Source organism: Apium graveolens, chromosome 7 (assembly GCF_009905375.1).
Source record: "Apium graveolens cultivar Ventura chromosome 7, ASM990537v1, whole genome shotgun sequence".
Taxonomy (NCBI): Eukaryota; Viridiplantae; Streptophyta; class Magnoliopsida; order Apiales; family Apiaceae; genus Apium; species Apium graveolens.
The window spans coordinates 236210620-236238595 of record NC_133653.1 but is presented as its reverse complement, the minus strand read 5'-3'; the positions used below and the strand labels follow the sequence as shown (position 1 = coordinate 236238595).

The following is a 27976-nucleotide window of genomic DNA, read 5'->3' as shown; positions in this document are numbered from 1 at the left end:
CCCGCCCTTAATTATAAATCAAAAGTGACAAGCAATTCCCAGATTCATCTCCTGAATCATGGTTTTGTCCGGTTTTGGAATCATAAAACTTTTTGAAAGAGAATATCGTTAATGGTGATCAATAATAAATTAGACTGGACACTAGTTCACACTCATAACCTGCTGATCAGTCAGGATATAGTGTAGATCTATACCCACCCGTATAGATCCATTCGGGTACCCGGGCACTTCCGCCCAAGAATCCGGTCCATCCCCGGCCCATAGGATCCAGCTCATCACTGGCCCTCATAGTAACCATCCAGCCCGTGGAGTATTTTGATGTCAAATCATTTTGATTTCAAAACATCCCAATTCAGGGTTCGCAAATAACCCGGAAGAATAGGTATTTGCTCGAGAGATCAATCGATAATATAGGAACAATAGTGAAAGGAACTTGCATAATTATGAGTAATTGCAGTGAAATATAAAATAGTTAACTATTCGGAACTTAGAATAGGAATGAAGTAAATGCAGTATGTTACGAGAAAAGTTAGGAATACTTGCCTTTATAAGCTTTAACCATTATTACTGGTTGACTTTGGTCCGATTTGAACGTTCGGCTTTATCGTCAAACCACTACCCTATTCTGGACATGATCCCAGCACTCAGGTCCTTCGATTGGAGCCTTGCTGAGCTCGACAACTAACCACTAGATCATTCTTAGTTCGATGTCAATCCTCGGGCTAGGACCAACAGGGTTGAGATACCCTAATTCAGATAATTGTTCAAGCTTAACATTATATCACTATCACTTCTACCAATATGATTTCATATCCCGACTCATATTTATATGTATTACTGAAATACACATAACAATTATGATTCACATCTTCGAAACTCGATTCGGTATTTATTTTCGGAAAGTATGTATACTCGTCATTTTCAAAAATAGGGTGATCGATTATTTATAAAATATTTTATCACGACACGTAATTTGGTTTCGTATAATATAATGATATAGTCTCGTCTGACGTTTCTGATAATCGTAGGTTACGTCCTCGTATTTTCGGAATTAATTTCCCGAAAATCGGGCAGCGTTTTCTTTGTTTATCGGCCTACCCATCGAAACAGTTCGACGTCAACCCTGTTAGATATATTTGTGATGTCATGTCTAATATGATTTGTGTTTAGTTTTCAGAACTTAATTAACAGGACAAATCAAGACTTAACTGGAATTAGTACTTATACTGAAGTCAGGACTTAAGATATCAGAACTTAAGTTGTCGGAACTTAAGTTATCAGGAGATATTTATCAGGAGATAATATCAGGACTTAAGGAGACGTTCAGATAAAGAAGGCGACTGATTGAAAGGAAAGAAGATCAAGATTAACATAAGAAGAGATATGCATGGAGAAGAATTCTATGAAGAATAGAATACTTGGAAGAAAAGATAACTGATTGATATATATTAGGAAGCAGAATTATATTTGATATCAATTAGAAGATTATCTTGTAACTGTATAGTATATAAACACAGATATAGGGTTTACATTATATGTGTTATCTTAATCGAGTTTATTATTCATTGTAACCCTAGCAGTTCTCATGATAATTTGTTCATCACTGAGAGAGAACATTTCTTTGTAACAGAGTTTATTGTGTTGAATAAAATCTGTTTTCTGTTACTTGAGTTCTTATATTCGATTTGATTGTAGTAAACACTGTATTCAACCCCCTTCTACAGTGTGTGTGACCTAACAAGTGGTATCAGAGCAATCTGTTAACATACATACAGTAAAGAATCAAAAACAATCATGTATGAAACTCCAACCAAGCCCACCAAAACTGAAGAAACTCCAAAGACTCAAATCCATAATCGATATGAGACTATAAGGGTTCCCATACTGAAACCTTCTGAGTATCCCATATGGAAGGTGAGGATGTCTATATTTCTGAAAGCTACAGATCCAGAATACCTTGATAGAATTAATGAAGGACCACATAAGCCAACCAAGCTCCCTGTTATAGTTGCAGATCAGCCAGCACAGACTATACCAAAGGAGAAAAGTGAATATACAGCTGAAGATATCTCATCTATTACAAAGGATGCATAGGTAAGACATTTGTTGCACAGTGCCATTGATAATGTAATGTCAAACAGGGTAATTAACTGCAAGACTACAAAGGAGATATGGGATGCCTTGGAGACAAGATGCCAAGGAACTGATTTAATTAAGAAGAATAAGAGGACTATACTCACTCAAGAGTATGAGCACTTTGACTCAAAACCTGATGAGTCATTAACTGGATTATATGATAGATTTGTCAAACTCTTGAATGATCTGTCACTAGTGGATAAGGAATATGATCTTGAAGATACTAATCTTAAATTCCTTTTAGCTCTTCCTGAAAGTTGGGATTTGAAGGCCACAACTATAATAGACAACTATGCTCTTGATGAAACTACTCTTGATGAAATCTATGGTATGCTCAAGACTCATGAACTTGAGATGGATCAAAGAAGCAAGAGGCATGGGAGAAAGTCAAGGACAGTTGCTCTTAAGGCTGAGAAGGAATCCCCTAAAGTGGTTGTATCAAAGAAAGGCAAAGGAAAGGCTCTCATCACAAAGTCTGATACTGAGTCATCAAGTCCTGATAGTGATGAGAATTCAGAAACTGAAAGTCTATCTGAGATGGACCCTGATGAAGAGATGATGAAGCTGTGTGCTCTTATGGTGAAAGGAATCACAAAGATTGCATACAGGAAATTCAGAAGGGGAAAGAAGTTTTCCAAGAAAAGTGCAAGTTCTGATAAGAAAGGTTTCAGAAAATCTGAAGGCAAAGGAGGAAAGTCTGACATAGGAGATTACTCAAATGTCAAATGCTACAACTGTGATGAGAAAGGCCACATATCTCCTGATTGCAAGAAAGGAAAAAGTGACAAAGGCAAGGCTCTTGTCACAAAGAAGAAAAGCTGGACAGACACTTTAGATTCTGAAAGTGAGGTGAATTATGCCTTAATGGCAAATGCTGATAGCAGTTCTGAAGCTTCTGAGTTAAAGCTACCTCAAACAACTTATGCTTTTAATAATGATGATATTACTGAGTTGAGAAGATATCTTAAAACCATGTTCATTAGTTATAGAGATCAAACTTTAACATGTGAAAGATTAACTTCTGAAAATCTTGCTTATAAAAAGAGGAATGATTATTTAGAAAAAGAGTTAGTTATGTTCCATCAAACTCAGAAAGATAGAGATGATGTTTTCTATGTTAGAGATGAAGTGCTTAAAATGAATGGATCTCTAAAAACTGAGTTAGAAAAGGAAAGAGAGGTTATCGGGACTTGGACTAACTCTGGCTGAACAACTCAGAATTTGTTAAGTAGTGGAAATTGGAAAGAGGGCTTAGGTTATGGAGATGATAAGAATAATAAAGGAACTATAAATATTGAGCCTATAGTTGTTAAACAAAAGCCAAAGGTAAATCCTGTTAAGTTTGTAGCTGTAAAGTCTGATATTGATAAATCATAAGTTAAAGAGAAATTAACTTCTGACAAACCAAAACAGGATAAGCCAACTCAAGTTAACATAGGCTTGATGACAAAGAAGCAGCTTAAGTATAAGCTGAAAGAAGTTGAGAATGTAAACAAGGTAAAGCCACCTAGGAAAAATAGGAATGGAAAAGAAGGTGTGAATAAAAGCAATGATTATAAGCCTGTTCCTAATGCTCCTAGAAAGAAATGTTATAACTGTGGAAATTCTAACCATCTGGCTTCTTTTTACAGGAAGAATAAAAACATAAACTCCGTGCCTTCAAAATCAGGAGTTAAGAGTCAGTGTGTTAGATATAGGCCACAAAATCCTTATTTTCATTGTGGTAGTTTATGGCATTCCATTTATACTTGTAAGGAATATCATAGTTTGTACTATGATTATTATCAAACAAAACCTTCTTTAAAGAAATTTAGCATTATTACTTCTAGTGTAAGTTCTGATGCAAAGTCTGATATTGTAAATTCTGATAAGAAAACTGTTAACATAAACTCTGATGTTAAATCCGCTGCAAATGTTAACAAACTTAATAAGGCCAAAGGATCCAAGCAAGTCTGGGTCCTTAAAACTAATCATTAGTGGTCTTTGTGACTGCAGGGCAACAGAAAAAACATCATAGTTCTGGACAGTGGATGTTCAGGACATATGACTGAAAATAAAGCCCTGCTATCAGACTTTGTGGAGAAAGTTGGCACAGGTGTTTCTTATGGAGATGGCAACATTGGAAAAACTCTGGGATATGGTAATATCAATCTTGGGAATGTTATCATTGAAAAAGTAGCTCTAGTCTCAGGACTTAAACACAATTTGCTGAGTGTTAGTCAAATTTGTGATAGAGGTTATCATGTGGATTTCTTTGAAGAACACTGTGAAGTTGTAAGTAAATCCACAGGCAAAGTTGTTCTAAAAGGATATAGGCATGGTAACATTTATGAAGCCAAGATTTCAACAAGTTCTGATGGTTCTGCAATCTGTCTGTTAAGTAGAGCATCAATTGAAGAAAGCTGGGATTGGCACAAAAAACTCTCTCATTTAAATTTCAACAATATAAATGAACTAGTCAAGAAAGATCTTGTGAGAGGATTGCCAAAATCAGTATTTGCTCCTGATGGCCTTTTTGATTTATGTCAAAAGGCAAAACAAAGAAAATCTTCATTCAAGAGCAAGACTGAATCTTCAATTCTTGAGCCTTATCACCTACTACATGTTGATCTATTTGGTCCAGTGAATGTCATGTCTATTGCAAAGAAGAAATATGTTATGGTCATAGTGGATGAGTTCACCAGATACACATGGGTGCATTTCTTGCACACAAAAAGTGAAACTGCATCTATCTTGATTGATCATGTCAAACAACTGGATAAATTGGTTAAAGACTCTGTGAAAATCATAAGAAGTGATAATGGCACCGAGTTCAAGAATTTGACTATGGAAGAGTTCTGCAAAGACCAAGGAATCAAGCAAGAATTCTCTGCTCCTGGAACTCCACAGCAAAATGGAGTTGTTGAAAGAAAGAATAGAACTCTTATTGAAGTTGCATGAACTATGCTTGATGAAGCAAAGTTACCAACCTATTTTTGGGCTAAAGCTGTGCGGACTGCTTGTTTTACTCAGAATGCAACACTTATCAACAAGCATGGAAAGACACCATATGAGATGGTGAAGAAAAAGAAGCCAAATCTGAAGTATTTTCATGTATTTGGATGCAAGTATTTTGTTCTTAAGACTCATCCTGAATAGCTGTCCAAATTTGATCTAAAAGCTGATGAAGGAATTTTTGTTGGATATCCACTTTCCACAAAAACCTTCAGAGTCTACAATTTAAGAACAAGGGTTGTCATGGAATCTATCAATGTCTCTTTTGATGATAAGAAGATTACTGGACTTGAAGATTTCAATAATCATGATCAGCTGAGATTTGAGAATGAATTTTAAATTCTGATTCTATAAATCCTGACAGCCTAAATCCTGACAGTCTAAATCCTGATACTGCAAACTATGATGGGTTAAACTCTGATGTTATTGAAACTGTGGTGACTATGCCAAAGGAAAATGCACATGTGCAGGGGGCATATTGAAGATCCAACCACATCTCAAGAAGCATCAGAACCAAGAACAGGCTCTTCAAGTTCTGATTCATCAAGTTCTGATGGGACAAGTTCTGATGGGACAAGTTCTGATAATTCTGGAAACTCAAATTCTGATTCATCAAGTTCTGATAATTCTGGAAACTCAAATTCTGAAGGATCCAACTCAGAGAGCATAATTTCAGGGGGAGCATCAGAAAATGTTGATGGAGACATCATGGATCATGGGGGAGCATCCAGTTCTAGAGATAATCTTCCATCTGCAAAGAAGTGGACTAAAGCACATACACCTGACTTGATTATTGGAGATCCTGAAGCAGGTATAAGAACTAGAACAGCAACATCAAATGAATGTCTCTATCACTCTTTTCTTTCTCAGACTGAACCTAAAAAAGTGGAAGAAGCTCTTCAAGATGCAAATTGGGTGCAAGCAACGCAAGAAGAGTTAAATGAATTTGAAAGAAATAAAGTCTGGACCTTGGTGCCAAGACCAAAGAACAGATTTGTTGTTGGTACAAAGTGGGTGTTCAGAAACAAAACTGATAGTGATGGCATAATTACAAGGAATAAAGCAAGGCTGGTTGCAAAAGGATATTCTCAACATGAGGGAATTGATTATGATGAAACATTTGCACCAGTTGCTAGATTGGAAGCCATAAGGATATTTTTGGCTTATGTTGCTCACAAAAAGTTTACAGTCTTTTAAATGGATGTAAAAAGTGCTTTTCTTAATGGAGAATTAGAAGAAGAAGTATACGTTGAACAACCTCCAGGTTTTGTAGATTCAAAATTTCCTCATCATGTCTACAGACTTGATAAAGCACTTTATGGCCTTAAGCAAGCTCCAAGAGCATGGTATGAGACATTAGCTCAGTTTCTTCTAGAAAGTGGATTTAACAGAGGGATTATTGACAAAACATTGTTTTATCTCAACCATGGAAAGGACTTACTTTTGGTGCAGATATATGTTGATGATATCATTTTTGGTTCTACAAATGACAGACTTTGTAAAAGGTTTGCCAAGCTAATGCAGTCAAGATATCAAATGAGTATGATGGGAGAACTTAGCTATTTTCTAGGCCTTCAAGTCAAGCAGAATGAAGGAGGAACTTTTATTTGTCAATCTAAGTACACCAGAAATTTGTTGAAGAAATTTGGAAGGTAAGATTGTTCAAGTGCATCCACTCATATGGCCACTGCAACAAAATTGGATAAGAATACTGGTACATCAGTAGATATTACTGATTACAGAGGTATGATTGGCTCACTACTCTATTTAACTGCAAGTAGACCTGATATCATGTATGCTACCTGTCTTTGTGCAAGATTTCAAGCAGATCCAAGAGAACCTCACTTAACAGCTGTGAAAAGAATTTTCAAGTACCTTAAGGGTACAGCTGATCTGGGATTGTGGTATCCTAGAGAATCAGACTTTAAGTAAATAGGTTACTCAGATGCAGATTTTGCAGGATGCAAAATTGACAGGAAAAGCACAAGTGGAAGCTGCCAATTTCTTGGAGGCAGATTGGTTTCTTGGTTTAGCAAGAAACAAAAGTCAATTTCCACATCAACTGCAGAAGCAAAGTACATTGCTGCAGGAAGCTGTTGTGCACAGATTCTTTGGATAAAGAATCAGTTACTGGATTATGGGTTAACATATTATAAAATCCCTATTTACTGTGATAATCAAAGTGCTATTGCTATGATAGGTAATCCAATTCAACACTCAATGACAAAGCACATCAGCATAAGGTACCACTTCATAAGGGAACATGTGGATGAAGGTACAGTGGAATTGCATTTTGTTCCAACAGATCAACAACTAGCAGATATCTTCATAAAACCACTATGTGAAGCTACTTTTACAAGATTGGTAAATGAACTTGGAATGGTTTCAGGTTCTTTCTCTAAATCTACTTAGTTTATGTTCTGATACATCAGACTTTATGATCAGTATTTACAGATATTACTATCTTTGTGTATTCTGTGCTTAAATTGAAATTTTCTAAGTGATGATTGTTGTCTGATGTGAATTTCTAAACTCTATTAGTGATATGAATGTTTTTGTGACTATTCAATCCAATGAGGATAACTGTGCTAGATGATGACCTAGTAGTCTTTAATATACTAAAGATCCCATGTATGAAGTAATTTTTTATGTGGAGATCTTTCAACACTAGCAAATTCTGATACTGAGCTTAGTTATGTTTACTTTGTGTATCTTATTACTAAGTCAAAAACTAGAATAGTGCTTCTTATCTGTTAAATTCTGATGTTAGTAAATCTGATGGATTTACTAAGTGCTGATAAGCCTCACTTATCAAAATAAAAAGAAAGAAAAGAAATAAAAATTAGGTACTCCTTTGAGATCTAGAGTAAAAATGTGGAAGGGAAGACCCCAAGTGCATTGTTGGTATTAAGTAATATGTATTAGAAAAGCAAAATAAAATTTTCTTGGTGACTTTTCACATTCTCTGATTAATGGAGAAATACTCTGATAATAGCATAAATTCTGATAAGTAATTGTGACTCACTTACACTGAGAAGCCACTGTAAAAAGGAATTTCAAAAGATGCATAAAATGAGCACAAAACAGTTGAGGTGGACTCATGCATGAACTCATTCTATAGTAGACTTCAGAATAATGACAGATTATAAGCAAAGTTCTTAGTTATACCTTATTTCTAAGATATACTAAAGTGAATCAGACTTTACTCTTTGTCTGATATTTAGCTTAATGCACACACATACACTCCATATGAATGATGAAAATTACTGTGGTGATAAATGTTATTTTGGATGAACAGTTTAAGTGTGAGTTGCATAAATTCTGAGGACAAGTTCTGATGGAAGTTCTGATGATTAAGTTCTAATGTACCCATATCAGTATTTGTGTGAAGAATAACAGGAATAAACATTCACTTTTCGAGTTAAGAAGCCATATTCTGATGACTTTTAAATTCTGATAATAATCAAGTTCTGATGCTGACATGGCAATATTTATTTACTTGGTTTATTTTTGGTCATTACTTGAACGCTCATATTTTTACAGAATATTGGTTTATGTGAGATAAAGCAGTAATAATCATTTGTTTAGTGGGAACAGTTTTTTTAAAAAAACTGAACGTGCAATGTAATTATTACTTATTTACCGTGCCCATTAACTTTTGCCTTAACTGCTGCATGTCTGACAGGTGTAAAGGTCTGTTCCACTTCTTATTAACTATTGTCACGTGGGGTGTCTAAGTAAAAGAGATAAAAGATTTTCACATCTTTTATTTTCATTTTTATTATACTCTCTCTCTCTTTTCTTATTCTCTCTCACATTTTCTGACGGTTTTCTTTACAGACATTTTCTCAAACACCTTACAGGCAAACTAATTTCTCACTTATTTCTGATGGCGCCCAAGGATTTAATTGTTGATAGAGCCAAGTTTGTACCAAATAACTATGCTGCAATCCTGAACAAGGCTGAAGCTCCATCAGATCTACACTTTGTGCAAGATTTATTAGCCAATAGTGAGATTGGGTATGCTTTGACCCAACCCCAATCTATTTCAAGTCAACAAGTACTGACATTTTGGCGAACTGGGCTATTTGATGATGGTGGTGCTACTGGTACTCCAAGCATTATTTTCACATCAGGAGATGTAGAGCATGTGGTTACTTCTGGAGCAGTTCGTAAAGCTCTCCACTTACCTGAAGGTTGCACATTCTCAACAGTGGAAGATCCTTTCTTATAGCAGCTTATGGCTAGTCTGGGCTATGAGAAAAGTTTGGGAAAGATGGGTCAACTGAAAAGAGCAAATATCATAAAGGAATGGAGCTTTTTCTTTGATTGTATCACTAAGGCATTCGCCAATAAATGCTCCAACTTAAATGTTATTCCCATCATGAGTCAGCAAATCGGGTATGCCCTTAATCATCAAACTCATTTTGATTTTGCAAGTGTTGTGTTAGGTTTCATAGGGGATAGGATGATAGAGGATAGGAATGTAGTATACTTTGCTAGATTCTGTCAGCTTATATATACTTTCTGTTGTGCTGATGTACCCCAACCTACCAGTACTTTAATTCCACCCTTTAAGCTTAAAAAAAGGGCCTTTAATGATTTGTTAAATGCTGACAATAAGAAACAAGGGTTGAGACCCTTACAGATTCCTCAGTTAGTAAAACAGATCCTGGTAAATGCTGATCCACAAACATACACATATGTTAACCCTGATGTCCAACCCACCACCACATCACAGCCAACTCAACAGCCATCAGAACATACCATCTCTCACCCACCTCAAACTTCTCAACCTCAACCAACTCAACCATCTATCAGGACATATTTCAAACCATCACAGTAATCTCAACCTTCAGCACATCCTGTGAAGCCTTCATCTTCCAAACCCAAGAGGACTAAGATAGTACCTCAGTCTCAACAGAAGAGAAGGAGAATTGTTCTGAGAGATGAGTCAGACAATGAGGAACAGGTTCCAATATCAGAACCTGTTGTTGTAGAAGCTGAGAAGATCTCTTCTCAGAAAGATACTGAAACTGGGAGTTCTAGGCCTCTCAAAAGGCTTAGAAAGCTAAATTCTGATGATGAAGCTCCCAAAGTCTCTAATTCTGTAAAGAGACTTAAAAAGCAAAGAGCCAGGAGGGCTGTAAGTGAATCATCACATTCTGAAGAAGTCCTGGAAGAAGCAGCTAAGGAAGGGGGTCAGGAATCTTTGATCCCAACAGAACCTATAGTCATTGAATAACTTCCCACAGCTGAATCAGACTTTACTCAAGCTCCAAAGTCTCATATTCAAGAGCAAGAGGATATTCCAGACCAAGTGACTACACCTCCTATGTCTCCTATCATTAATTCAGTACATGTTGAAGACCCAGGTACAAGTGCTGAAATTGATATTCATAACTTGTTTGTGCCTGAGGTTCTGTACTTGGAAGCTCCACCAACTCAACTCACTCCACCAATAACACCAATTTTGGATGCTAATTTCAATGCAAATATTCCATCAACACCAGTTCTGAATCTAGATGATGAAGATCAGATTGAAGGTGGACATCAAAACTTGGATGTTGATCAGAACTTAGTTGCAGATCAGAATTTAGAGGATGACGTTGAAGCCTCTATAGCCTCACATACTATTATTCTATCAGAGGATGCTGATACTGCATGCTCTGTAAGTTCTGATGCTGATAATGCTGAAATTACTGGTGAAGCTGCTACAAATGTAGATGCTGATACAGCTGGTCTATCAGGACATGCACCTCAATAAGCTCCATGCAAAGCCGATTTGATCAAGAAGTTTGTTAGAGAGGATGCACCAGTACCTTGGAGTGAAACTCCTAGAGGAAAGGAATGGACTAAGGAATGGAACACAGTTAGTTTTGTTCCTACTGAAAAAACCCTGCTGAGCACCTTGCCAAAGCTGATGAAATGCTGATAAATGATGATTTCAAGGCACAGCTTAGAGTTACTGTAATGAGTACTAGGCACCTTCAAGGTCAACACTCAATAACTCATGACAAGGTGAATAAAATTCAAGAATCTTTGATCCAGCAAGATATGAATATAAAATTGGAAAAGAATAAATTTTTCAAGCCAGCCTTTGACATAATTGGGTATATCGAAAAAACTCAGGAGAAGCAACAAGATCAAATTTCTGAACTTCTAAAGAATCAAGCTTCTCAGCAAACTCAACTCAATGAGATCCAATCCTCAGTGGAATTACTTGTCTCTCTTCTTTTACCCGCTGATGCCAAAAAGGGGGAGAAAGTAATTAAGTCCAAATGCAAATCTACTCAAGTACTGAAGCATAAGGATGATGGAAATGATGACCAGGGAAACTCTTAAATGGGTAGAGGTCATGGTCAAGGTAAAGGTTTTTCATCATGCAAAGCTGGAACTACAAGTCAAAAAACAAGTTCTGATACTGGGAGAAGAATAAGTTCTGATACTGGTAAAAGGATAAGTTATACTGGACATCTGGAGCTTGATAAAGAAATTTCAAAGAGATTATTTCTTAAAGAAAATCCAGGAATGGACTTTGAAAGTCTAAAGGAAGAAGAAGCTAGACTTAAAGTAAAAAAAGTCAACTCCAAGTCTAAAGCTTCTGTTGTTGAAAAGAAACTTCCAAAACCTAAGGGTATTGTGATTAAGGAGAGGACAAATGCTGAGGCAACCAAATCCAAATCACAAGTGGAGGTAGATCCAAGATCCAAGGGAAAGAAAAAATTGATGAACCTGTAAAGGTATATGTGCCAATCATGGATGAAGAAATAATTGATGATGAAGATGCTAGTCTGATTTTGAAGAAAAAGGATATTCAAACAACCTCTGACATAGCTCATATTGTTCAAGATCAGGACTTAGTAAATTTTGATATTTCAGTGAAGCAAGCAACCTCTGACATAGCTCAAGTTGGCTTGATATCAGAAGATAAGGAAAAGGTAACCTCTGACATTGCTCATGTTAAACCTTCAAAGATGCTACTACCAGGATTCACCAAAGCTCAACAGACTCAACTTTTGAAGACTACATCAAGTGGTTTTGAAGCAAGAGTTGTTAGAGGAAAGGAAGCAAGAGACAAATCTGGATTGGGTAGTTCTAAAGAGAAAAGAGTACACAATACTACCAATGATCCAACTTCTTTAAGTGAACTCGGTGTAGGAGCAACTCCTGAGAGATTGAATCAACTTGAATCTGTACAAATGGTTTACCATTCTGTTTTGAAAGAAGATATCATGTTATACTTTATGACAGATGGGAGGGTATTCCAGATCAGGGAGAATGCAATTTCATTGAAGTATTTTGAAGAACTAGAACATGTTCTATTTCTACTTTAAGTGAAAAACAGATCAACAGATGGTGCTGCAGGGTGTTTAAAATCAAATATTCAAAGACAGAAGAAACTTTACTCTGTAAAGTCTGACAGCCCATATAGTCCTAAGTACAGATCTCACAGTGGAGAAATTGTTGAAATGAAGCCTAATACTGCTAAAATCATCACTACATTTTCTGGTATTAAGGGACTTGAATTCAATCTTGAGTCTGATAAGGCCTACATCATCAGACTAGATCAGGATATAAGAAAAGCTAAAATAAATGATCTCAGGGCTGCTATATTTTAAACTGGTGAAGATACAGTTGAATTGAAGAATGCTAAAAGGAGGATGGTAAATGAACTTGAATATGGTGAGAGATGTTTGTTAAAGAACTATCTCAGAACAACTCCTGATATCAAAGAGATCAGAAATTGAAGCCAAGTCAAAGATCTACAACTGCTTAAATTCTGAAGGATATACAGACTGAAGCTGTTATCAGACCTTGAGGATGGTAAAGCTATAAGGATTGTAAGTTGTAGCTATCTAGTCAAATTTTCATGCATTTGTACTTAATATTTTTGACATCGTCAAATATCTGTTAAACTTGTATATTATACTAATTTACAAGTTGGGGGAGATTGTTACATATATTTGTGATATCATGTCTAATATGATTTGTGTTTAGTTTTTAGATCTTACTTAACAGGACAAATCATGACTTAACTGGAAATCAGTACTTATACTGAAGTCAGGACTTAAGATATCAGAACTTAAGTTGTCAAAACTTAAGTTATCAAGAGATATTTATCAGGAGATAATATCAGGACTTAAGGAGACGTTCAGATAAGGAAGGCGGCTGATTGAAAGGAAAGAAGATCAAGACAAACATAAGAAGAGATATGTATGGAGAAGAATGCTATGAAAAATAGAATACTTGGAAGAAAAGATAACTGATTGTTATATATTAAGAAGCAGAATTATATTTGATATCAATTAGAAGATTATCTTATAACTGTGTAGTATATAAACATAGATATAGGGTTTACACTATATGTGTTATCGTAATCGAGTTTATTATTCATTGTAACCCTAGCAGTTCTCGTGTTAATTTGTTCATCACTGAGAGAGAACAGTTCTTTGTAACAGAGTTTATTGTGTTGAATAAAATATGTTTTCTGTTACTTGAGTTCTTATATTCGATTTGATTGTAGTAAACACTATATTCAACCCCCTTCTACAGTGTGTGTGACCTAACAAACCCAATCAAATCACAACAACCGACAATCCAAACATTCGCAAATCCCAACCACCGATACAATTTTCAAAATAAAACAATTATTTTTTGGTTTGAACCTAACTTCTCGAACTAATTTTATTTAATTTATAAATGTAGGACTTAGATAAAAATCATCACCGTCCACCGTCGGCTCGCCGAGGCTCATCGCCGACGGTGGTAAAATTTATTAGTGCCTGATATAATACGGGTTTCCGAATAAATTCCACCAATTAATTATTTTCCCACGCGAAAAATATATTAATATCACGAATATTTCATCAATAAATTCATGCACAGAGAAAATAAAATAATAATAATAAATTTAATCAGTCAGCACAACACAGTAATAGGCAACACACGCGGCCACAGTCCTCCACGCGCCACCACCTCGCCGGAAAACAGCGAGGGGCGGCGGCCGGAATAAAAGAAATCAAAGCTACAGGCGGCAACACACACAAGTCACAACACATATTAAAAACACATATACATATACTTATGTATATATACACAGCACAACGGAACAGAGCGGAGTAATTCACCGGAAATAGACTGGAAAAGAACCGAATCGGCAGCAACACAAAAGCGGCAAGGGAAAAACGGGGAGAGAGGGGGGAATATAGAGATTAAGAGAAACGAAGTCGAGACAGAGAGAGAAGACAGAGACGTGAGAGAGAAAGTGACGAGCAAGAGAGAGACACCCAGGAGAGAGAAACGAGAGGATAAGTAATTGGGGGAGATAAGGATTCATTTTGTCATCAAATTTAATTGTTGTATTGTTGTTGTTTTTTTCGATAAACTGAATTTTATTTTGCAATTACGATTTGACAAGCGAATTTATGGGTAAAATACCCCTAAAAACTTACCAAATAAATTTCACAATCCTCAAAATAATTTAAAACTAATAAAATAAAGGTTTCCGGAATTTTTTAAATCATTTTTGGGACGCGCACCAAACCCGAATTTTACAATTAACGAACAAACATGTGGGTGATATAAAAGCCAGAAAATTTTCGGAATAATTTTAAAATTCTCATAATATTCAAGGGTTAATAAAATAAAAAAAAATCATGATTTTTGAAGAATTCTGGAATTAAATACTGATTTTACAATTAAATGCAATCAGAAAATCATTTAAAGATAAATAATCAATAAAATATTGATTTCTAAATTTTATGAACTCCTAAAAATAATAAATAAAATTATAAAGTAACAAAAATAATTTTAGAAATAATTTTATCATTTATGAGAATAAATATTCAATAAAATTACTTTAAAAGCAAAATATATTCATACAGCTCAATAATTAATTATACAAGCAATCTTCGTACCCAACAAATTATCCATAATTAACAGTAAGGCGACACACCACTAACAGAACCATCACATACTTTATTTATTCAATAATCCTGTGATTACATTTGCATATTGGATACGAAAATAGATTATTTTGCCACTAAGTAACTATAAAAATGATACAATTTGATACTAGACTTGGATAATTATCAAAACAAAGCTTCTTGTAAAATACTTTATACAAGAATAAGGTAATAACATCTCGCCTTTTGAAAATAAAGGTTTTATCGATCTATAAAATGATTAGCGTATCGAAACTTCTACACCGGGACTCGTACGGGTCAAACCGTACTCCGGATCGAAAAAGTCAGAACACGGAAAGTGTTCAGAATCATCAGATTAGGTTAGGAAGGAGTTTCCGAAGAGTTTCGGGTTTTAAAAACGCAAAAATGGTTGAATTGGGACGATTTCCAATTTTATAAGGTAATTTTATAATTATTCAAAATAATAATTTTTAATTCTATAATTCCTTATAAATTCACATAGCAATCCAAAAATTATCAGAAAAATATCAAAATTATCTACATTTGATTCTGGATAATTAAAAATTAAAATATCCAAATTTTATCATATATAAACACCCAATTATTAATATCATTCATCAAATAATTTACCAAAATTCACATAATAATCACATAATAAATATTTATTAATAAAAATAATTACACGATATTTCCCGGATATTACAGATGAGACGGGAAACTTTGTGATTTATAGCAACGCTTCTTTGAAAGGATTGGGTTGTGTATTGATGCAACTTGATAAAGTCATCGCCTACGCCTCCGGACAACTAAAGCCTCACGAACAGAAGTATCAAGTCTATGATCTTGAGTTGGAAGCTATAGTATTTGCTCTGAAATTGTGGAGACATTATTTGTATGGGGAGAAATATGATATTTACACGGATCACAAGAGCCTGAAGTATATATTAACCCAGAAGGATTTAAATATGAGACAGAGAAGATGGCTAGAGTTAATCAAAGATTACGACTGTTCCATTAACTATCACCCAGGCAAGGCCAATGTGGTGGTTGATGACTTGAACAGAAAAGAGAAGCTGAATATGGTTCAGATTGCTACAGAGTTCGCGTGAGACTTAGAAAAGATGGAGATTGAAGTTCGAGTATCAAGTGGAAGTCAGGAGCAACTGTATGAGATTACTTTCCAGCCAACGTTGATAGAGAAGATCAAAAAATGTCAAGAGGGAGTCATGGAACAAGAGTTGGACACTTTGACAGGAGTAGAATTATGTACCCAAAAAGATAGTCAGGGTATGTTGAGATTCTCTTCTAGAGTTTGGATTCCTAATGTGACGGAACTGAAGAATGAAGTGTTACACGAAGTGCACAATTCTCGTGTTTTTATCCACCCTGGTAGCACTAAAATATACCAAGATTTGAAGAAAAACTTCTGGTGGCCAGGAATGGAGAAGGATATTGCCAATTGGGTTAGCAAATGTCATGTGTGCCAGACGGTAAAAGCGGAACATCAACGACCAAGTAGATTTTTATAACCTTTGGAGATTCTCCCGTGGAAGTGGGAAGAGATTGCAATGGATTTTATAGTGGGATTGCCGAAGACGAGAGCAAGTCATGACGCCATTTGGGTAATCATTGATAGGTTGACTAAGTCAGCGCATTTTCTTCCCACTAACGAAAGGTATTCTTTGGAAAAGTTAGTTAAGTTGTATTTGAATGAGATAGTGACCAAACATGGAGTTCATGTGTCCATTGTGTCAGATCGAGACCCGAGATTCAATTCAAGGTTTTGGACCAAATTCCAAGAATATTTAGGAACTAAGTTAAATATGAGCACCGCCTATCATCCTCAGACGGACGGTCAAAGTGAGAGAACAATTCAGACCATAGAGGATATGTTAAGAGTTTGTGTCTTGGATTTTAAAGGAAATTGGGATGAACACTTACCTTTAATTGAATTTTCGTACAACAATAGCTACCATGCCAGCATTGAAATGCCGCCCTACGAAGCTTTGTATGGACATAAGTGTAGGTCACCATTGTATTGGGATGAAGTAGGAGAAAAGAAAGTGTTAGACCCCGAGCTGGTACAACAGACTAAAGATGCAGTGGCATTAATTCGGAAAAGGTTAGAAGCGGCCCAGGATAGGCAGAGAAAGAATGCAGATTTGCATAGAAAGGATATGAACTTCGAGATAGGAGCACTGGTATTACTAAAGGTATCAACTTGGAAAGGATTAGTACAATTTGGTCAGAAAGGTAAACTTAGCCCCAGATTTATAGGACCATTTGAAGTTTTGAAGAAAGTAGGAAAGGTTGCTTACGAGATAGCGTTGTCTCCGCAGTTGCAGCACATCCATAATGTGTTCCACGTATCCATGTTGAAGCCCTATATTCCTAACTCAAATCAAGTCATAGAATACGAACCCATTGAGCTTCAGCCAGATTTATCCTACGTGGAACGGCCAATCTAAATCTTAGATCGTAAAGAGCGAGTCTTTAGAAATAAGTCAATCCCCATAGTGAGAGTCCTTTGGATAAATCCTAGAGTAGAAGAGTCTACTTGGGAATTAGAATCAGACATGCTTGATAAATATCCTCATTTGTTTAGCTAAGTTAGATTCTGGGGACAAAATCTTTTTAAGGGGGAAAGGATATAACGACTCGTATATTTTGTAATATTTTAAATTGTAATCGAATAATTAATTAAATAAAATATGTGTATTAGGTTTGGCAGCAGTGTGTTGATTCATATTAGTTATCTGAGAATTATTGGTGAATAGGTTGGAGTTGTGTAATTTATTATTAAGTTATATTATTTTATTTTGTGTTTAAAATTGATTTTATTGCATTTTATTTCTCATAAATATATGGAATGTCTTTAAAATTGGTTTTATAATTTTATAATTTCAATAAATATTTTAGGATTTTATAAAATTGAGAAATCAATATTTCATTAATTATTTATCTTTAAATGATTTTCTGAATGTGTTTATTTGTAAAATCCATATTTAAATCCAAAATTCTTTAAAAATTACGAAACGCATATTTCACGAAGTTTATAATATTCTGAGAATTTTAAAATTATTTTGGGAATTTTTGAAATTTATTTCACCCGCGTGTTGTTTCGTTTAATTGTTAAAAGTGGGTATAAATTGTGTTTCAAAAATGGTTTTAAAATTTTAAAATTTATGTTTTTATTAACTTCGGAATATTTTTAACATTTTAAGATTATTTTCGTAATTTTTTGAATTCGTTTTCGAGTGCACAAAGGTTCGTTAATTACGAGTTTTGGGGCAAACCGAGACTCAAAACCTTCGTAATTATCTTATATCTACGTGTTGAATTTTCATAAGGGGGGAGTGTCAGGTGTTTCTATCTCCTGTATTCATCAGAAAGGAAGAAAAAAAATAATAAACAAAAACCCCCACCCCCGTGTTTCTTCCCCTTCGACTTTGTTGACCTCTCTTGTTCTCCTCTCGTTCTCTACTCTCCATTTTATCTTCTCTCTCTAATTCATTTTCTTTCTTATTCCTATGTCCGCTCCGAGGCGGATCTGTTGCTTTTCCGACTCATTTTTCTGGTATCCTCTCGGTTCTGTCTTGTTGTGGCTTGATTGCTTGCATAAATATATACATATATGTATATATCTGTGTGTGCTTCAGTGTCTTGTTGTGTGTGTTTGTTTTTGATATGTGTGTGCGTGTGTATTTGTGTTGTGTGTGTTTGGCGGCTGTGAGGCCGTGTGTGTGTGTGGTGGTGATAGTGGTGGCGCTCGACTATATTGCTTGTTCAGTTTATGATTTTGATTATTTTATTATTATTATTTATGCAGGTTTTTGATTAATATTTATGATATTAATTATTTGCGCAGAATTATTCTAAGGATTAATCGGTGAAGTTTTGCGTTGGAAACCCGAAAATTGATCGGGTACCCAAGAAATTTTGCCGCCGTCCGCGATGACTTTTTACGAATGGACGGTGGACAGTGATGATCATAATCTGAGTCCTAAACTTTATAAATAAATAAAATAATTCGTATAACCGGTTTCGTATGTAAATGATTTTGGAATTGTGTTGCGAATTGTGGGTTGTGGATGGTTGTGAATATTAACGCCGATTGTAATCGACGGGTAGGCTTATAAACAGAAAAGTTGTTGCCAAAATTTTCTAAAAATTTATTTTAAATACGAGAAACGTACTATATAATATGAAACATATTACCCTTTTTTGAATACAGACTATGTGATTACGTGATTGTGTATATATATATATATAATACGAGTCGGGTTATCAATTGGGCTTTTAGGATTTGAGGATATCAAGCATGTCGGTGTAACTGATTAGGGTATTCTGTTATTGTAGATCCCAATCGAGTTTCGCCAGGACCGAAGTCAGCGTAACAACTACTTAGAGTTTCTGAAAGCGTTGCAAGGCAAGTACCCCTGACCATTCTTTTATGGTTTAGTGCATATGAATAAACTGTTGTTTTATTCTCGTAAAGGAACAGAAACGTTTTAAGTTACGTATCCCCTGTAGTTATAAATCACTGTTTTAAACCTATTTTGGGGAAAAAGTAACTTTGAAAGGTACCTACCTCAGATGAAAATGATTAGTGAATCAGTTTTACGTGTGTTGTTAAAATAAATAGTTTTGAAATGAGATAGGTACAAGTATTTTTAAAACTGGATAAAATGATCAGATATGGGATACATAGGGGTCAGAGTAGGCCTATTGAGGTGGCGTAATTGGCTAATTCGGTTGCGCGCAATTCATAACCGATTAATCCAGCAGGTCAGAGACCTAGGTAGTCTCTGAGTTCCGGAACAGGTAAATGGGATGGCAGTTAGAGTCGGCTGGTGTTGATAGCCTGATCAGCTGTCTTCACATATCCGTTACATATCTGATTTGGCTTTGTGATACCTGTAAGGGTATTAGAAATTGATACAGTGGATTTATAAATGTGAATAGCATGCTAAAATTGGACTCTGATACTTACACAACACACTACTACGTTTGTTTTGTTAAAAGCATGCTAGTCAGTGATATCCAGTTATCTCAGCTTTTCTTTATATACTGTGGTTCGAAATGATCTACAGATTTAGATTTTATGTTGATTATAATTATGTTCCTATAACTGTTTACATTACTATTTTTATCTTAATATTCATATGTTGGTACTGTTGAGCAATTATACTCACCCTTGTAACCTGTTATATATGTATCGCAGATGCCTAGAAGACCGATCAGACCTTGGCAGAACCGTGTCTCAGCCCCTTCAGGACCCGGCTCCTCAGAGGTAGTTAGTATCAGACCATGTGCGGTCTGATGAGTTGCTGAATAAGTTAGTGTGCGTCAGACTTTTGAATAAATGGTTTGTAATAATGTGTAGCTTGGATCATACTTGAACCTGGATCGGATCTTGGTTTGGGGTCGTAGTAGTTTAATATTAATAATAATCTTGTTGTTTATATTTCTGGTAATTATATTTAGTGACGTCAACTCCTGACCCCGGGGTTGAGGCCGTCACAAAAACCCCTACTACCACTCCTCTCGGAAACTCTCGAACTAGTTTCCACAACTCTCGAACTTGTTTCAATCAATGCACAATTTGAAATTATTTGTAAATAAATTTCAACAAAGAAAGAAGGTCCATTCCAAACAATAATTCCAAACATCATCTCAACATCATCATCATCATCAACCGGAATAATACCAAATTTCATATCATTGAAAATTTTCCATCGATAACACAACTTAAAATCATACAAACTCCTATCAATTTTCAATTTCAAAAATAATACATCACGCAAATTATTAAAATTCATACTAGAATCGAGTCTTACTTGCTTAGAAACCGGTTTATCATATACGTAACCCTCTAATTGAGTTTGTCGTATATTACCATCGGTATAAATCCACGCAATCATCGTAATCGATTGTGCTCCAGATCCCGAACCCGAAGCCATTAATAAATCTGTAAGAATTTTAATAAATATTTATGTAAATTTTTTTATCTTGATATTTAAATTTTAGGTTTGCAAAGTGAGAAGCGGGAGACAGTTATGTTTGCAAAGTGAGAAGTAGGATACAGTTGTGTGCGTTTGTTGGGTGTTACAAATAAGAAGGCAAAACGGCACTCCGTCCTCCGTTTCTACCATTTAATTTTTTTATTATAAAACCAAAATGTGACACGAAGTAACGTTGCGGGGCTTATTTTTTTAAAAAAATGTAAAACATAACACAAAAGACCGTTAGGGTCATTTTTATATTTTTTTTAAAAGGGGGTATGTAATAGGTAACACGGGACACGATCAACCGTTAGGCTTCATTTTTTAAAAACACTAAAAACGGGTGATGAAATATCGTTTTAGATTTATTTTTTTATAAAACAATAAAACTGGGTATAAAGAAGCATTTCTGCTAAACGGGTGTTCATCTGCCGTTTTACTTCAGTTTCATTGCCCTGTTCCTTTTTAACAGTTCTATAATCCCCCTATTCAAATTTAATTTCTAATACTACTTAAACTGTAAAATAAAAAGATTCTTATACAAAATACAATACCAACAAAATATAATACAACAACAAAATAAACACCATAAAATACGAATAAACACCAACAAAAAATAATACAACGAAATAATAAATGAATAAAAATAATTAAAAAGTTTGAATCATAATAAACAACACAAAATCTCCTAGACTTTTTTTACAAGATTCCAAAAGTAAAATCCTAAAAATATAGAAAGTAATCACAAGCGACTCCATCATCTGTATTTTCCAATATTTGATTAGTGCCTATAATCCACAATCCACTCCATCATCTGCATAAAAATGATTTTTTTAAATATACAGTATAAATTAGGAAATACATTTGACAAGGCACACACACTTAAACAGTTAAAGTTACAACTAAGATGCATAAACATACACAATTAAACACACACACTTAAGAACTTAAAGTTAAGCTTACTCTCATTTCTTCACGCACTTCTGCCCATCTGTTCCACAGTTTGGAGGATTAGCAGTTCTCTTTGAACGTCGTTTACCTTGAAAAGTGTAGAAATGTCCATACTTCCCGGGACGGTCCTGGGAACTCTGGCCATGGGTACTCTATGAAGAAGTGACATCCGTACCGGCATCAGGATCAGTAGGAGGTGTAGGTGTCACATGGAGACTGAATGATGGAATAGAGAAATCCATAGCTACACGCTTAGTAGGCCGGTGAGAATGATACAAAGGAGGAGGCTGTTCAGTGGAAGGATCCTCGGTACAAGGCTACTCAGTGGAAGGGTCCTCAATACGAGGCTGCTCGAGAGTAGGAGTCAAGCCAAGATCAAAAGGGGGAACATATCCATACCTATCCAGAATCTGAGGATCATGCTGAACACGACTAGATGATCCCGACACATGAACAGAAATAGTATAAGCAACGATATCATGTACAGGAGGATCCCGATCATCGCCAAGATCCGTAACCATAGGATCAGTACGAACATGAGTAGATGACTCGGGCACATCATGAGAATCAGTATGTAATAGAATACCATCATCTCCAAGCTCTACAGCAACAGGATCATCGTCAACCAAAACTCTAGCTCGCCACCAGTAGCAGCTCGTGCACCGCCACATCTACCTCGATGGGCCCGTTGCTGCCTCTCCTCCAACTGCCTAGCTCGACGAACCTCCACAGGCATCTCATCAAAACCATGTAATATGTACTAACTGACAAAATCACGACAGTGGTCAGCAAAACTAGACACATCAGGAAGAACAACCTGTGTCCGCTCAGATATCTGCCTGAACATAAGATCCTGAAAAAACAAACAAAGAAAAGACACACATGTTACAAGATTTTTGAATGAAATAAAGAAATTACTAAAGCATTTATAATGAAACTATGAAAGCAAAACAACCTATACAATAAATTAAATAAATAAGAAGAAAACTTACAATGCGATGATTAAATACACCAACACGAGATATGAATCTAACAGTCCTCTCTAAATACCAAGGATGGTACTCAGGCACTGCACTCTCAGCAACAATCACATCTCCAACAAATAAATGATCTAAACGTTGTGCCCATATAGATTTGCTAGCTGCATGTTTCTGAATCCATCTGATTTTGTCATTGCCCCTCAAGTTTGTATTATGCTCGGCCTCCGAGTAAACAACATCAACAGGTATACTCTGCACGAGCCCAAACTGTCTAGCAACTCTATCAGGGCAGTGAAACTCGACTATGAAAATACATATCAAAGGCCCGCAGTAGCACCAAACATGCTCACCAATAAAGCAATAAGCAAGAAGATCAAAAATGATGCCGAGAGAGTAAGGCTGCCATACAAACTGAGATGGTCCAAGCCCATCCAATAGCGTCCGAAAAACTGGAAGGGTACGACCACCCGTACTAGTGTAGGAATGACCATGAAGATACCTATAATGACATTACAATAAACAGTTAGTTTCATATTTAAATTAAAATTCCATATCATATCAAGTTCATTTAAACATTAACCCGTTCCGTATCATATGAAGTTCATTTAAACGCATCTAAAACTCCATTTGGGGATTAATGAACCCTAAGAAATTAAAAAGTGTTAAAGTATAATCTTACATGAAAATTAAGTCCGGTTCTTAAGGTTTAGGGCCTAACGGCCCTAAACCCTAGCTAAAATAAGGGTTTACGCTCCATGGTTTAGGGCCTAAAGGCCCAAAACCACAAACCATAAACCCTAACCCGTTAAGTATCATATCACGTTCATTTAAACCCTAACCCGTTCCGTATCATATGAAGTTTATTTAAACGCTTCTAAAATCCAATTTGGGGATTAATGAACCCTAAGAAATTAAAAAGTGTTAAAGTATAATCTAACATGAAAATTAAGTCTGATTCATAGGGTTTATGCTCCATGGTTTAGGGCCTAAAGGCCCTAAATCACGAACCATAAACCCTAACACGTTCAGTATCATATCAAGTTCATTTAAACGCTAACCCATTCAGTATCATATGAAGTTCATTTAAACGCTTTCAAATCCCAATTTGGGGATTAATAAACCCTAAGAAATTAAAAAGTGTTAAAGTATAATCTTCTATAAAAATTAAGTCTGGTTCCGGCCCTAAACCCTAGCTAAAATTAGGGTTTACACTCCATGATTTAGGGCCTTTAGGCCCTAAACCACGGACCATAAACCCTGACCCGTTTAGTATCATATCAAGTTCATTTAAACGCCAACCCGTTTCGTATCATATGAAGTTCATTTAAACGCTTCTAAATCCCAATTTGGGGGTTAATGAACCCTAAGAAATTAAAAATTGTTAAAGTATAATCTAACATGAAAATTAAGTCTGGTTCCTAGGGTTTAGGGCCTGGGCCTAACGGCCTTAAACCCTAATACGTTCAGTATCATATCAAGTTCATTTAAACGTTAACCCATTCAGTATCATATGAAGTTCATTTAAACGCTTCCAAATCCCAATTTGGGGATTAATAAACCCTAAGAAATTAAAAAGTGTTAAAGTATAATCTTACATGAAAATTAAGTCTGGTTCCGACCCTAAACCCTAGCTAAAATTAGGTTTACACTCCATGGTTTAGGGCCTTTAGGCCCTAAACCACGGACCATAAACCCTGACCCGTTCAGTATCATATCAAGTTCATTTAAACGCCAACCTGTTTCGTATCATATGAAGTTCATTTAAACGCTTCTAAAGCCCAATTGGGGATTAATGAACCCTAAGAAATTAAAAATTGTTAAAGTATAATCTAACATGAAAATTAAGTCTGGTTCCTAGGGTTTAGGGCCGGGGCCTAATGGCCTTAAACCCTAATCCGTTCAGTATCATATCAAGTTCATCTAAACGTTAACATGTTCAGTATCATATGAAGTTCATTTAAACGCTTCTAAAACCCAATTTGGGGATTAATGAACCCTAAGAAATTAAAAAGTATTATATTCTAATCTTACATGAAAATAAAGTATAACCTAAACCCTAACCATTCGTATCATATGAAGTTCTTTTAAACGATTCTAAAACCCAAAAAATTAATAAATGCTAAATATCTGAGACCACGTGGAGCTGCAACCTGACTCTCCCACAAACGATCATCAAATAAGGTAGAAGAGGTGCGAATGGGAGTAAGAGTGGGCAATCTCTCTCATGCCCATAACTGTAACAATAGTAGACAACCAGCAACCTCATCAACGTCCATTTTGCTTGTCTTGCATAACTCCCTATATAAATATGCAAGAACTGCGGCACCATAAGCATAATCTCCGCAACTGTCCAGATCACGAATAAAATGTAGAAATATGGGATGGAAGAGACCTCCCGAATGATCAGTGAAAAGTACACCACCAAACAAATGAACAAGATAACACAAGACCTGAAACTGAATATCATCTGCTGATACATCCTGCGGTAAACGTGCTAGAGCACATGAAGCAATAAAAGATAACCGAACTCTAGATCCATTCATGTCTCTCTTCGGATCGGGATCTCTACCAAAAAGCTCAGCAACATAAGAACGCCAACTCATATCAGGGCTAGGGGTGACATCAGAAATAACAGCATCACCATCAACAGGAAGTCCAAAAAGAACACCAACATCCTATAGAGTAATAGTGACCTCTCTCATAGGTAAATGAAAGGTATGAGTCTCTAGACGCCATCTCTCAACAAGAGCTAATATAAGACTCCAATCCAGTTGTAAAGATGCTACTCGAGCAACACCATAGAAACCAGTAGACTAAAGTAAAAGGACCATGCGAAGATCTAGCGGTGGAAGATCATCTTCATTATTAGGGTTTTTTCGGCGACACTTCAACATACCATCACCACCTAACCTCCAAATATCTAAAGATCTATGTGTATGCTGAAGATGAAGAAGGTTAAGGTTAACTGGACCTGGATGTACGTCCTGCAAAGATTCACGATATTAGTACATCTTGAAAAAATTCAAAAAACATTGCACAATATAGATTATAAACTAAATAAACTAACAACAATAAAAACAATAAAAGATGGTCTTCATAAGTTTCTTTTTTTGACGGCTTGTTTGATACATTTTAGTTTATAGTCTAAAGATACATCTTAGTTTATATAACAACCAGGGAATGTGATTCTGTAGAACAGCAGATAAAAAGGATAAGCAGGCATAGGGAATGGCAAAGTGAACCTAAATTTCCTTGTTAAATCATCCAAACTGTTAAACAACTTCTCTGATAACTAAAATCATATGATATGATTATATGGGTAAAAGATATTTTAGGTCTACATTTAATTTTGAGGTCTGGGATTTTAGTCGTTAATGGCACATAGATGTCCAGAATTGAGGATAATGAGTTGTAAACTAGGAAGTTGAGCTTCCAGCTCATAAAGATCCTACAGGTATCTAGTTATCGCACAATAGTGTTGACAAGTTTGATAAGTTCAATGGCAAAAGATTACATAGATTGAAAGAAAGATATCTTAAAAATGCAGAAAGGCACGAGAATGGAACAGGTTTGGCCTACTAATCAGCCAAAAAACATATGAAAAAGAAAGTGTGGTTAGGAATGATCTAGTGTCTTGGTATATAACCACAAAATGGTAATATATTAGTATTTGTCATAAACACGTTAACATGGAAAATAAGTAATGATCAACTCAGAAACCAATATTAAGACGGATAAACAAGAGATATAAAATAGGGTAAACTAGAAGTCACGATTTACAATCAAAATGAGTTATCAAACCCTTGCTACTATAGCTCATCTATTTTCTATGGTGGCCAAGAAGTTTATTCTCCTAATACCTCAAACAAAACCTCTCACCATGCAGTAATGATAAACAATATTTACCAGTACATATATATATATATATATATATATATATATATATATATGTAACCTAATCTAATTACTTTGTTACTATATATATTTGATCAGATCAAGAAAGATGGACGAAGTGATGATTCTAATGGAAATAATTCAAATAGTGCTCGGGTGGAAATTGGTGGGAAGCTAACTAACCTAACTCATTGTTAGCCTTAATTAACTGCTTGAAATATAACGGAGGTACCAAATTGGATACAATAATATTTACCGAACATTTTCCCATCCTTGTATGTGCAGGATCCTTGTACTACTTAACCCTTGCCTTGATGACATCTGAATTTTAATCCAATATATCAAGAGTGTGCCTAATGTATTGGGCAACATATATGGGTAATATGAGATCGATGACAGTAGAGGTAATCATACAGTTCTAGTATGGTTAGTCATTGCAAAATATTTAAGCGGGATTGACACTGGGTATTAGCCACCAACAACAAGTATTATACCGGAGGATCACAAACCCCTTAACAACTACTGTCATTAGATTTGAAGTACTATGTATTCACTGTTCACTCTAAAATATTTAGTAAGAAAATGTATTAAAAAGGGGAAAACACGGATGAACTAATTGAATGAAATAACACAGATTAACTAATTGCATCTCATGATCCAAAAATATTGAATCAATTTAAAAAATAAACAAAAAATATACATGTAATTCCATGATTTCTGAGGATGAACAACAATAAACCGTAATTCGTATCAATTCCAATACCTAGGACAAGTATCCAGCAAATCAGAAATTGTATAAAGCAAGAGGGATGAAGAGGAGAAGAGCACGAAGCAAGCAGTAAGAAAAAATCGTCTGAAGCACACCGGATTGAATCAGTTGAGTTTAAGTTTCTGGGCTCCTATATGATAATGTTGAAATGTTTAAAAATTTGGAATTTAAAATAACAGTAAAACGTCAGTTCGTGTGACGTTTAGGTGAGTACAAGAAATGAGATATTATGTACTATTATGAAGTGATATTTTGGGCTTTCTTTCTCAAAAATGACAATTTGGACAATTTTAACTAAAAAATAATATTTAGGTTCAT

General features: G+C 35.4%; 1 protein-coding gene across 1 annotated transcript; it reads right to left on the bottom strand.

Moving 5' to 3' along the window:
- Positions 1 to 22775: 22775 nt before the first annotated feature.
- Positions 22776 to 27160, bottom strand: LOC141674566 (serine/threonine-protein phosphatase 7 long form homolog). Its single transcript, XM_074481277.1, has 6 exons — positions 27146 to 27160; positions 25824 to 25979; positions 25250 to 25670; positions 24492 to 24555; positions 23008 to 23494; positions 22776 to 22868 (listed from the first exon to the last, which is right to left on the bottom strand). The coding sequence occupies exons 1-6, from the start codon at positions 27158 to 27160 to the stop codon at positions 22776 to 22778; spliced, it is 1236 nt and encodes a 411-aa protein (XP_074337378.1).
- Positions 27161 to 27976: the final 816 nt, after the last annotated feature.